At 40.5% G+C, this 12426-nt stretch overlaps 1 protein-coding gene across 1 annotated transcript; it reads right to left on the bottom strand.

Moving 5' to 3' along the window:
• Positions 1-409: 409 nt before the first annotated feature.
• Positions 410-11232, bottom strand: ccr12a (chemokine (C-C motif) receptor 12a). Its single transcript, XM_075484197.1, has 2 exons — positions 7520-11232; positions 410-3592 (listed from the first exon to the last, which is right to left on the bottom strand). Exon 2 carries the CDS (start codon positions 3576-3578, stop codon positions 2490-2492), a length of 1089 nt encoding a protein of 362 aa, XP_075340312.1. The 5' UTR covers positions 3579-3592; positions 7520-11232; the 3' UTR covers positions 410-2489.
• Between the last annotated feature and the right edge of the window lie 1194 nt (positions 11233-12426).

Genomic DNA, 12426 nt, shown 5'->3' with positions numbered 1-12426 from the left:
GAAGTCTAGACAGAGCCAATTACGTGAACATGTCTTTCAATAGGTTCAGCTCCTATTGTCCTCCCGTCTTCAGTCTTCAACCTCACACCCTCCCTGGACCCTCAGCTTTTCTGCCACACCTAAAAAATGTCATCCTGTACTTCAGTCATAGGCTTTAGCAAAGCTTCACCAATGTCTCCTCTCCCCTTACGATACCTTGGCTATGTTTATGTGCACGGCATTCAGATGATGACCTGATTAAGACCTTACATTGAATAAGATAAGGCCATGTAAACACCATTTTCTTATTATCTTAACCTGATTAAGGTCATTTTCAGAGAAACCATTCATCAAATGAGGCTATGTGTCTTACTTACATTATACACATTACTGTGTTCGTTTGTCTGAGAGAAGATACACAAACTCCAAGTCTGGCTCAGAATTTATTCAATGGTTCGAGTTACACAGCGCTGTGGACCTCTCTCTGCCAGACCATCTGATCAGTAAACTTTTATACTGCCATACAAACATGATGTAAATATCATTGGTCCAAAAGTTGGGGAGAAGCCGTGGTTTAGACTTGGCTTTCCCTGATTGGTCCTAGGTCCGATATCAGCCTTGTAGCCCATCTCTGCTCCAGTCAGATGTCTTCTCCCTGTGTTCGGTACTTTTCCACTTTAGGCTTCATCCCACCTGTTTTGACTCTCCCTGTAAGCATGTAGCAGTTTCTCTCAACACTCAACTCAGTCTCTTTCCTGTTTTAACCCTTCACACCGTGGGGTTAATGCTTGTTCCCTTCAAAAAGGAGTGTATCAACTCTGTATAAGCACAATGCATAAATATGTACAATAAAAGGTGATATTAAAGCCTCAACATTACTCACTTTGTTATGATCTACCGGAGTTTACACAGCATACTCTGTTTTTTACAATTCATGCTTCAGGTCCCAGACTTGCAAAGTCCACCTATTTATGATCGACTTTAGTCTTGTTTGTTTGAAGAACTTCATCACCTGTTTGGGGCTTGTTTTCATAGATCAGGTCGCATGTTTCTATGACAAGACTTTGATCAAACCTGATTTATGGCAACATTGTTGTTAAGTGCAGAAAAGGAATGCTCTAGTAAAAAGAGAACCTTCTTTTGGGAAAGTGAGAAACTCGGGTAGGCTAATGCTCCATGCTTTGTATGATATGGATATAATCGAGACTTTGGATATGCAAAAACATTGTAATTGCATATAGGAATATATTGTTGGCATGAGTGCCTGACCAGAGTATGCTCTGCATCAAGTGAATATTGAAATATTTTTGTGCTTATGCATATTGCATGTAAGATCCCCTCTGTTGTTTGGTAGGGCCAACACACAACCACAAGTGCTTTCTCTCCCCCCTAAAGACAATTTTAGTTAACATTTAATGAACCTGACATGTATGTTTCTGGATTCTGCAGGGAGCTGAAGTATCAGACATGGGAAGAACATGTGACCCCCCATTTAAAGGGCAGACCTCCTTTTATGATGAATGACTAATTCAGCATTCTTGGTAACTGCGTTGTTCCCGAACACATTCATTCAACTATGTTTTTCTTAAATAGTCATTTCTGATATGTCTAACCATAAATGACTGTTATTGAAATCAACAGCCACATACAGTGCTTTCATTGCTTAAGCTGTAGGGTGAGGCATTGTCTTTCGCAATTCATGAAACATTTGTCATATCCTCATGTTTGTATTTGGCAATCACTGACATTTTTTTCAAATTTCATTGCAACACCACAGTGTTGTATGTACGTTGTTTCTCCAGACTTGCCCAATTTGATTGACTGAGCTAAAGTGTCGCTGGCAGGAAACAACTCCGGATGCTCTGTCAGTAAAGAGAAAAATAGATTTATTACTGTGTTTTAAAATGTCTCCTTAACAAAGCTGTCCACATCACAAACACATAGCTATCATATCCACAGTAGATATGTTTTGGGAAAAAAATAATAACAACTGAGTAGACTGACTAGTTTGGCATTATTTCATAAAAGACCAATTTCTTGTTTCTAAAAGTATGAAGTCCATCAAAGGCAGGCGGACTAATGCTTTGCCAAACAAAGCCATGGCCAACATGATGGGATGTTCTATAAAGGGCAGAACACCATTGACTTGGGACTGGCTTATGAACATGAGTTGTCACATTGCTTCTGCTTTCAATGATGATAATCTTAACTCTTCAATATAATCCATATTCAGAACTCACTGATCTTTTGGAAAAGCATGTGAATGTGGGTGTGAGTGAAGGGGGGAGGGAAATAAGGTCCTTTTAGCAGTTCATGAGAACCTCATGGGATCATTTGACAGTTAAGACCTGATTTAGAGGCTCAGAATAGAAACCTGTTTCAGTTAGAATTTAGTTAAAGATTAGGATTTAGGTTTTAGTTCTACAAATTAATATTGGTTAAAGGGCAAAATAATTATTTATTTCAATGCATGTCTAAAAGAATGAAGAAGTAAACTTGAAGGTGTGAGTTTAGTAATCATAAGCGGAGTGTGGTGTTCTCTGGGAACTGGTTCTGGTGCTCTGGCTGTTCAGGCTGATGTGTTTCTTCAGACAGGGGAACTTCTTAGCCATGAGCCTTTTGAAATGGCTCTGAAACTTCTTTCCAACAAACGTGTAAAACACAGGACTAATACAGCAATACAAGTAAGCAATGTTCCGGGTCACATACAGCGCAAAGTCTAATTTATCCGAGTCAGAACAGGACTCTTCATCCAAGCTGGAGCGGGAGATTTGAATGGCTCGAATGAGGATGACAAAATTGTAGGGTGTCCAGCAGGCAAAGAAGGTTACGATAATGACAAAGATGAGCTTGATGGCACGACACTTCTCCTTCATGCGGGTGGACAGGATGCGCACAGTGATGCTTATATAGCAGTACAGCACCATGATCAGCGGGAGGAGGAAGAACAGCAGGAACTGTTGATAGTAAGTGACCAAACGCCAGTACTCCATGGTGCTCTGTGGCAATCCTGACTCCTCACACATAAGTCCATTTACCGGATGCACCCACACGTTTCGAAGCACCAGCTCTTTCACGCTTGCTGCAACACTGATGACCCAAACTATCACAGAGGCAATGATGGCATACACTTTTTTTCTGCTCTTAGCCGCTGCCACCGCATGCACCACTGCTAGGTATCGGTCAAATGTCATGAGTGTGAGGAAGAGGATGGAGCTGTAGAAACCAATGAAATAAGCACTACTGACCATCTTACAGAGTGCAATGCCAAAAATCCATTCAGACAAATGGTATGTGGCCCAGAAAGGCAGACTGGAGGCAAAGAGGATATTCGAGAAGACTAAATTCTGGAGGAAGACATTTGTCACGGTGTTGAGCTTTTCGTACTTGTAGATGACCAGTAGGACGAGCCCGTTTCCAAGGTAACTCAAGAGGAAGTTAACAGTGTAGAAGACTGGGATGAATTTAGCACCAAACTGATTGACGCTGTTCTTTGCACAGAGCTTAACATTTTGACTGACCACGTAGCTTGGGTCAGTTGTGTCATAGGTTTCATTGAACAGATCCAGGAAGAGCAGGTATTGACTATCATCATCCATGGTTCATGTTTTTCCTGTGGCAGAAGACACATTAAAATCCACGTTAGTCAGACAGTTCTTAGTTAAAACCAGTTGCTCAAACTCAACTCGCCCTATTCTCAAGCCATACAAGACTTTAGCTGAACATTCTCACACAATAAATCAAACTGCATTTATTTCAGTGAAGTGAAACTACAACAGCTGGTTGTTTGGGAGAACGTGAGAGCCGATAAAAACATTCTTTTAGCTGAGTGTGTTACATTCCCTGCCGAAATAAAGAGTGATCTATTGAGTCACCAGCAGAGGAAAGTATGCTCTACTTACACACTAAGGACACCTCTCATCAAGAGTGATCCAACCACCATGTATGAAACCCTCACATTGCTGTACTTACAGCAATGTGAGGGCAATGTGCCATGTGCTTTCTGTGTAATTAAATAACAACAACATTTAATAACTCTCTGAATGACTCATTACCGTGCTTTTAAAGATATTATATATGTATATATGTATATTATTACATTTAACTTTATTACATTATTTAACTACTATATTGTTTGTGTTTTGTCCTGGGATAACAACACAAGACTTCCATGAATGTGCATTTGAGACAGGTAAATTTGCTTTGCATTCCAGCCTGCCTGTTATGAAACAATTTCCATACTATAGATCCATTTCTCAACGTATTCATATATCAAATCATTCAAGGCAGTAAGACCAAACATAATAAATCCCTGGAATATGGCTGAAGCTTGACTGCTGACACTTACACAAGAATGACTGTAACTGCCATGAGAAAAGAGCAAAAGCATTTGTTTGTAGTGTACAGTTGCCTACTTCCTTCAATGTACTTCAACTGATTCTTCATGTAAAAACTGTGTCACTTTGTGGCTAAACATCAACTGCACTGAAGTTATTAGAACTTCACAAGTTCTCCTTTTCAAATGATTATTATTATTAAAACTATTCTTGTTATTTGAGGCTGTGTCAGTATAGACTGTGCGTGATGGGGACCCCTGCTGGTGACTCAATAGATCGCTCTTCATTTCGGCAGGAAATGTAACACACACTCAGTTAAACAACCAGTAGTTTCACTTAACTAAAATAAATGCAGCCTACTACCTATAATGGGTGTATAAAAAGTGGTAAATATGTTTGATATTAAATTAGCACGCTACTTTTATTTTGACGTTGTTACAGGTCACTTCCGCTTCCGGTCTGGCCGCCGTCATGTTAGTATGTAATAAAAGAAAAAGGAAAAAAGGAATTTCCAAAAACCAAATTTGGGCCGTTATTTGATTTTGGTTTTTTGGTTTTTCGTTTTTTTATGAAGACAGCAAAATTCGTTTTTCCGTTTTTGCTTTAAAACGAAAAACGAAAAATGAAAAAAGGACAGCTATTTCCGTTTTTTGGTTTTGACAGAAAAACGGATTGTACTTTGGCACCCTGACGCAATTGACTGAACAATACTAGCCATGCATGCAGATAGCAATGCAAGAGGGAATTTAAACTTTATGAATACACACAAACACAACTGAAAACATTGACCTCTAAAGAGCATGGATTATGTAGTCCCTTACAAAACAAAGTTTTCTTTGAAGAGCAAACTCCAAATTAGAACTGTAAAATTAACGAATCTACCTATCCTTTCATTCAAAACAAGTCACACTACTATATCTGTGACAGCAATGATATAGTAAATGATAGTCATTTACTTGAACTATTTAACCTTACTTCATAATACAGGCACACACTGTGGAACTGGTGATACTGGAAAAGGAAGAATAGCTTCATAACTGTCCACCACCATACAAAGTTTAAAGCAGGCAACACAAAGAAGTCAAAATTTACAACACGACTAGATTAAATCTGCCGGGGGGGCATATATTTTTCCTTTAAAGGACAAGACCGTTTTTTTGACATTGGGCCCTTGATTTCACATTATAACATGATGTTCTACTCACCCCTGCTTGTTGTTGGTAATTTGGAGCTGTTCCGAAGATATTCGAGAGGCGTCTGGCTGCTCTCTTGAGATATTCGGCCATGAAACGGTTTCCTATGGGCAAGCTTATACAGGCACAAACTACGCTGTTTATAATTTATTAATTACTGTACACTAGCACTGATAACGTGGAGGTGCGTCGCTTACTTAAAAAAATCCGGGTTACTGTAATTTTGAATTTTTGTCGTAAAGTGGGTGTTACTGACGTCATCGTCGTGCTACTGCCACAGACAGCCCACAGACAAACACACACAGACTTTACGACAAAAATTCAATTCAGTAACCCGGATTTTTTTAAGTAAGCGACGCACCTCCACGTTATCAGTGCTAGTGTACAGTAATTAATAAATTATAAACAGCGTAGTTTGTGCCTGTATAAGCTTGCCCATAGGAAACCGTTTCATGGCCGAATATCTCAAGAGAGCAGCCAGACGCCTCTCGAATATCTTCGGAACAGCTCCAAATTACCAACAACAAGCAGGGGTGAGTAGAACATCATGTTATAATGTGAAATCAAGGGCCCAATGTCAAAAAAACGGTCTTGTCCTTTAAAGTTAACCCTTTAACACCTAAGCCTGGACTTTTTTGCTTATTGTAACCATAAAAGAGACAGAACGTGTCCTGTGAGTAAGTGCTTTTGCCTGGCAGCTAGTGTGTTAACAGTTTAAAATGAAGAAAAAATGAAACACTGAATTTGATTTTAGAATTTTAGTGAGAAAAAACACTGCAGTTATACATGAACAAAATATTTTGCATGTTTAAGGTATAGAATATATTTACAATGAAAAGTTTTTAAATCTTTGTCTCTGAATGTGTCAAAAATGGAAACTATGTACAGGCGTGTTTTCCAACTCTGTCCTTTCTGGCTGCGGACACAGTCCCTTCACATTTAGAGGTCTTGGTGGTATCAACAGACTCAAGCACATATCGCAGTCCTCACATTTCACTCATGTGAAGATTAGATAAATAGCCGTGAAGTGGTTTCGGGGCATGATGGTGGTGGGGAACGGCACCTGGAAAATGGTTTCACTACTCCAAAGTAACTATATCAGTTACAGCTGTATGATCTTTGGCCAATAATTTTACTGGTCTTAATATTCTATAAAGACATCAAAAGTATAAAATGATGGATTGGTAGGCTATGTTGTGCAGCATACTGTCGTATTAGGCCAAACTGTCCTATGACCGCCTTGTTGCCTATGGCAGTGTAATGATGCTCCTAACTTTTTTCAGTCATAAAAGTCCAGTTAAGAGTAGTTACGAAATAGCTGACAGTTAACAGTTATTCTTGGAAATTCTGTCACATTGTGTTGATCCTTGTGTCTCTCAAAAGAGAGAACAGAAACTGCCGACTGTTGCAGTCAGGTCCTGACTCAGTTAACTGTTGTGTAATACTTGTTTCCAGAAATGATTCATTATCAAATAAACAGACTTACAGTTTAGATTTTTTTATATAAATTATTTAGCCTGTGAAATATCCGAGTTTTTATCTTCTATTCTTCAGCTGAATATTTCCTAAGATATCAGCCCTGATTTGCATTGGTCGAAATGTCCTTTTACATTCATGTGATTTAACATTATACCCAAGCTTTAACTGGAATGTTGCTGCAGCATTTCGCCATGACTTACAGAAAACAAAAAATCAAAAGAACAATTTTTCATCTTTCTATCAACAAAACGTTTTATCATCCGTTTCAATAAAAAAAAAAACAGTTTCTACTTATTCTTGTTTGTATCAGAATAAATCTCGCTTTACATCCTTATATTCCATAAAATATTTAAAAGAATGAAAAACTAGTGTTATTTGTGTATTTTCTGAGACCTCGGTCTTGACATTGAGCTGTCTTTCCATGCAGTGAGTATTATTTTAAGTTTAAAGTAAAAAGTAAAGTAAAGCTCTTAGTAATAGCTGTTCAAAAAATTCATCATTCATTTTTGTGGATCCATAGTTCATACTCACCAGTGCAGCTCTGTAGATATGTAGTGGAGGGAGGACAGCACACACGGCAACCCTGGGCCCGGACTCTCCAGTGTTCAGTGTTGCTGACTGAGCTTTGGTGACAATCTGTGAGGGCTGTCTTACTACAGATACATCAGGAAGCGCATCAACAGCTGATCAACTTCCACCTGAACCCATTGCCATTTCTGTACTTTCTCACTTGATATGTGAAAATAGCTCAACAGTTATCTTGTATGCAAACTACTAACCTGAGAATGCTTGCTCCAAAGCAACCATATTGGGATGTTTGCAGATGACATGGTTGAGGTGGATTTAATCTCCTACTATGATGACTCAGAGTACAGAGAGGAGGTAGAGAAACTCTAGTGCTGCTACACAGCAAAGAACCTCGACATCAATGTGGCAAAAACAAAGGAGATGATTGTAGGGTTCAGTAAAAGAGGCTATACCCCAAAAAATGCTAGAAATGGATGCAGAGGCCAGGCGTTCCTTATTATGAAGAAAGCCCATGAGCTGTTTCGCTTCACCTCAAACAGACGATTATAAAGTGTCAAAAGTAGGATATCAAGGCTTAAAGGAGACATATTATGGCCTCTTTTATCAATTGCACTTCTCTGACCCATATCGTAACACCTCTCCTGAGACCAGACTGAATTTGGGGGTTGACAAAGAAGAGTGTGGTTGGGCCAAGGGAATAACTACTCACAATCACTCCCATCAAGGCTTCAACAGGACGTGAGTGAAGGGTTAGTTCATCTAAAGGTGGGAGTGGGACAAAGATTAAAAACTTTTCATTGTAAAATGGACCATGTTCAGGATCTCGATTGCACCTAAGATTGTCGGTTCAAATCGTGTCAGTAACTGGAGGAACCTGCTGATGGAAGCCAGCAGTGAGGGTAGCTGGACGGGAGATTGGACCGAAAACAAAGTTTCAGTGCAATCTGTTGGTTTCCTTAGCTAGGAAATTGTTTTTGAATTGGCTCTATATGAACGAATTGGATTATTTTATAAATAATTATGATTACAATTAATTGAATTCCAATTGGCTTGAATTGGACTTTATTATCTAAGTGCCTTGAGATGACATTTGTTGTATTTGGCGCTATATAAATAAAAATGAATTGAATTGAATTTTTTTTTTTATGTTGGTTAAGGGGCTTGCTGGCAGTCGCTGACTCGAGTTTATATTATTTGGTCTTTTTATGTACGTTACCTGTCATCAAAACCTAGGCATCTAGTATGGTACTCAATGCAGTAAACAAAAAAAGAATTAAACAATTTCTCCAGTCATACCAAAAACACGACCCCTGGGATAGGCTCCAAGTTGGAGATGTACACAGCATAACTGGAAATGCAGGTGTACCGTTAATTACTATCTTTAAACATTTTGTACATGTTAACCTCATTAAACAGTTGTACTTGGAGACCTACATCTTCCCCTCCGTAGAACTGCCACCTTAACGTGGTAGAGGGGTTTGAGTATCCCCATGATCCTGAGAGCTGGTGAGGGCTCTGACGTACCAACTAGATACAGTTGCGCTCACCTCCACACACAGCGTTGGCTCTGTAACCAAACTCCTGGAGAGGGGCTGGACTCTCTCATATTCTGGAGTTGCCCATGGAAAGAGGCATCAGCAGGCGTGGGATACTCACAAGCCCCCAGCTGAGCACCTCCATGTTGGAGTTCTCAGAGATGGGGACTCGAGTCTCTGTTTTGATGACTTGTGACTTGACTTGACAAAAAATAAAAGCCTTGAGACTTGACTCGGACTTGAAAGTTAAAGACTCGGGACTTGACTTGACTTGAGACACGATGACTTGAATTATTTGAGTGTTATTCTGTTCATGTTTTCAGTTTGAATATAAAATTAATAAATGAATTTAAAAAACAACATCGATTACCCGGTAGGAGCGCAGGCTGAGAATGGCGTCATGATTGGATCGCTACCCTGTCAATCAGTCATGCCCTCTCATACCTTATGTGTTTATTGGAGAGACCCGCCCTCTCATATCAGATATGTATCAACATGTCAGCAGGAGGGGGACCGAGAGTCATCGTCTTCGGCTTTCATAATTACAACATTGACAACAAAAGACGGAAGTGTACAGCGCGGCTACTTTTTCCGGCTCCATGCCGAAAATGTCCAGCACCGCAGCACGCTGTACACTCCTCGCCTCATCCCAGATGTTTAATGTGTTCACAGCCCAAGTCTCGAGAACCTGCTTTCTCAAAAAAAAAAAAAATCCAGGAGTTCAGTAGACACCTTGACCAAGAGCTGCTGTCCCGTGCCGAGCAGCTCCAGAGTTTACCGGCCAGCTCCCAGAACGCCTCCAAGTCCGCCGCGTCCATTTTGGTCAGATGAAAACACTTAGCTTGGTTCGGCATGAAGACGTGGCGTGAATGTGCAAGGATCTGACCCCGTGCATGGGGAAACCTGGGAACTAAATACTGTGGAGGGTGATTGGTGAGTGCAGCTGATGGGGAAAACACAGGTGAGGGAAGTGAAGCTGATGGCAGGGCAGGAGAAAGACTGAGGTGGCTTAGCATGGCAAAAACTAAAAACAAGACCTAATGCTAAAACTTAACAAAACTAAGACATGAACAACTAAAACATGGTAAAACTAAGAACTTAAACAGACACTAAAAACGTGGCAAAAACCCACAGACATGACATTTTTCTAAGAACAATAAGCTAATAATCTGTTTTTTGTTGTGTGTTTAGAGCTCTGGTGTCTCGAGATGATACAGATCAAACATACAGATGTTTCTGATGCTCTATACTGTTGTATGTTTTTTCTTTCAGATGATTTTTATGTTTGCCTTTTTTCTTGTTAGGCAAATAAAATACTAAACTAGTGGCAGAAGTGACCCTGTTTAGATTGAAAGCCATCAATAAATAATTTTATGAAGTCATTTCTGTTTTGTTTGATTCCATTATGTATTTTACTGATGACCAGTAATTACAATGCAAATCCAAATTATTGTCATATTTTTAAACAGATTGGACACATTGGACAATGATGTTTACTGAAAGTTACTTATATCTTGTCTTTTCACTTTATTAAGATCAGATTCTGCGGGTAAAATTGCAATAATAAGGTGACTTGACTTGGACTTGACTTGCCCAAGAAAAAAGTACTTGGGACTTACTTGAGACTTGAAAGCTAAGACTTGAGACTTACTTGAGACTTGCACATGTGTGACTTGGTACCATCTCTGGGAGTTCTCCCTGGTGAGCGAGGGGGTCACCTCACTGCGGCTGCAAGTCACAGGAGGAAAGGTTCTGACTGTTGTTGTCACGCCCATGGGATTTTCCCCATGTTTTTAGTTTTATGTTGTATCATGTTTTAGGTTTCATGTCTTGGTTTTTGAGTTCTTTTTTGTCTTGCCATTGTTTTTCCCCTCACTTCCCAGGCCTGATCATTAATTCATTCCCCTCACCTGTTTGTTATTGTCACCTGCTGCACCCAGTCACCCCTCATGCCACGACCCCACGTCAAAGCTAAGTGTTTGTCACGTTATGCCAAGTCTTTTTTTTTTCTTTTGTCGTGTTCATCTTCTTGTTCCACAGTTTAAGTTTTTTGTTATCCGGCTCAGCCGCACCATTTGTTTTGCCTTAAAGGGGATAGAGAATCAAAATCATCTTTTTCCCGTTTTTGGTGTTAGTTCTGAGTCTCCCCGCTGTGGGGAGTACACACGAAGTGCCAGCAAGTGTCAGAACCTCTGTTTCAAGTACTCCCCTTTTTTGAATATCCCCCAGAATATCCCCCAATCTGTGTTTGTGAAAAAGTGATGTCACTTTTTCAGCAATCGCCCCCCCACACCCAAATCCACAGCCACCCCGTTTCAGACACGCCCCTTCGGCGAGAAACAGGAACTGGTGAGCCTTCCAAGGCTGTGAAAGCGGACTACGATCGTTACATATACTTCCCCCGGAAAGCAATGTTCGCGATCAATGGCTTTTATTTATTTTTAACAGCATCCCCAGTACATACAACCGCCGACTTTTCCTTTGCGCTGCGCATTTCACGGAGTACAGTTTCACAAAGCTTGCACGATTCCGAGCAGGCTTCAGTCGGAATTTTGCTCAGAGGGTCAGTTCTAACAGGGACAGACACAGACTGCAGCGAGCTGTGCGCTCCGCTGAGAAGGTGATCGGCTGCAGAGCAGCCTCCCATCTATCCATGACCTGCACGTCTCCAGGACTATGGGGCGAGCAGGTCGGATCACAGCTGACCCTTCTCTATTTGCACCACTCCCCATCGGGCAGGAGGCTTCGGTCCATTCGGACCAGAACCTCCCGTCACAAAAACAGTTTTTTCCCCCTTGCAGTTGGACTTATGAACACTTCATAATCACCTCATAACCTGCCCCAGTCACTTTACCATCATTAAAATTGCACTAATGAAGCTGCACTGTTGTTGCTCTGTATATTGGATACTGTGTATTGTTGTACACACCTTGTACATTTTATTCAAATATTTTTATTCTTTATTTTTTATTATTATATCCTATGTTACATGTTTGCACCTTACACCGCAGCAAATTCCTAGTTAGTGAACACTGTTCACTAACAATGGCAATAAAACGAATTCTGATTCTGATGAGCTTTCTTTTCAGTCAGTGTATTACTCTATAGCTCTGTTTTCAGTGAGAGCAAGGGCAGCAAATCAAGCAACGGCAACCGAATAGCGCCAACACCTACCTGCATTTCATAATGAGGTTGCCAGATAAGCTCTGAAACGACGCCAATAAGGGAAAAAGACGCATTCTAAACCCAGCATAGTAACAGCTGTTTCAGAGAGCCTTTTAGGGAGGTTCTGAGCAGGGCTGGACTGGCTATCTGGCCGTTCGGGCATATCCCGAACGGCCCTCCCGCGATTTGGGCCCTCTGGGCCCTCCGAGG

Source organism: Odontesthes bonariensis, chromosome 14, assembly GCF_027942865.1.
Source record: "Odontesthes bonariensis isolate fOdoBon6 chromosome 14, fOdoBon6.hap1, whole genome shotgun sequence".
Taxonomy (NCBI): Eukaryota; Metazoa; Chordata; class Actinopteri; order Atheriniformes; family Atherinopsidae; genus Odontesthes; species Odontesthes bonariensis.
This window is presented reverse-complemented; position numbering and strand designations above follow the sequence as displayed.

Bases quoted from the DNA above. Each gene is read 5' to 3' on its own strand.
- ccr12a (XM_075484197.1), bottom strand. From the start codon at position 3,578: ATGGATGATGATAGTCAATACCTGCTCTTCCTGGATCTGTTCAATGAA.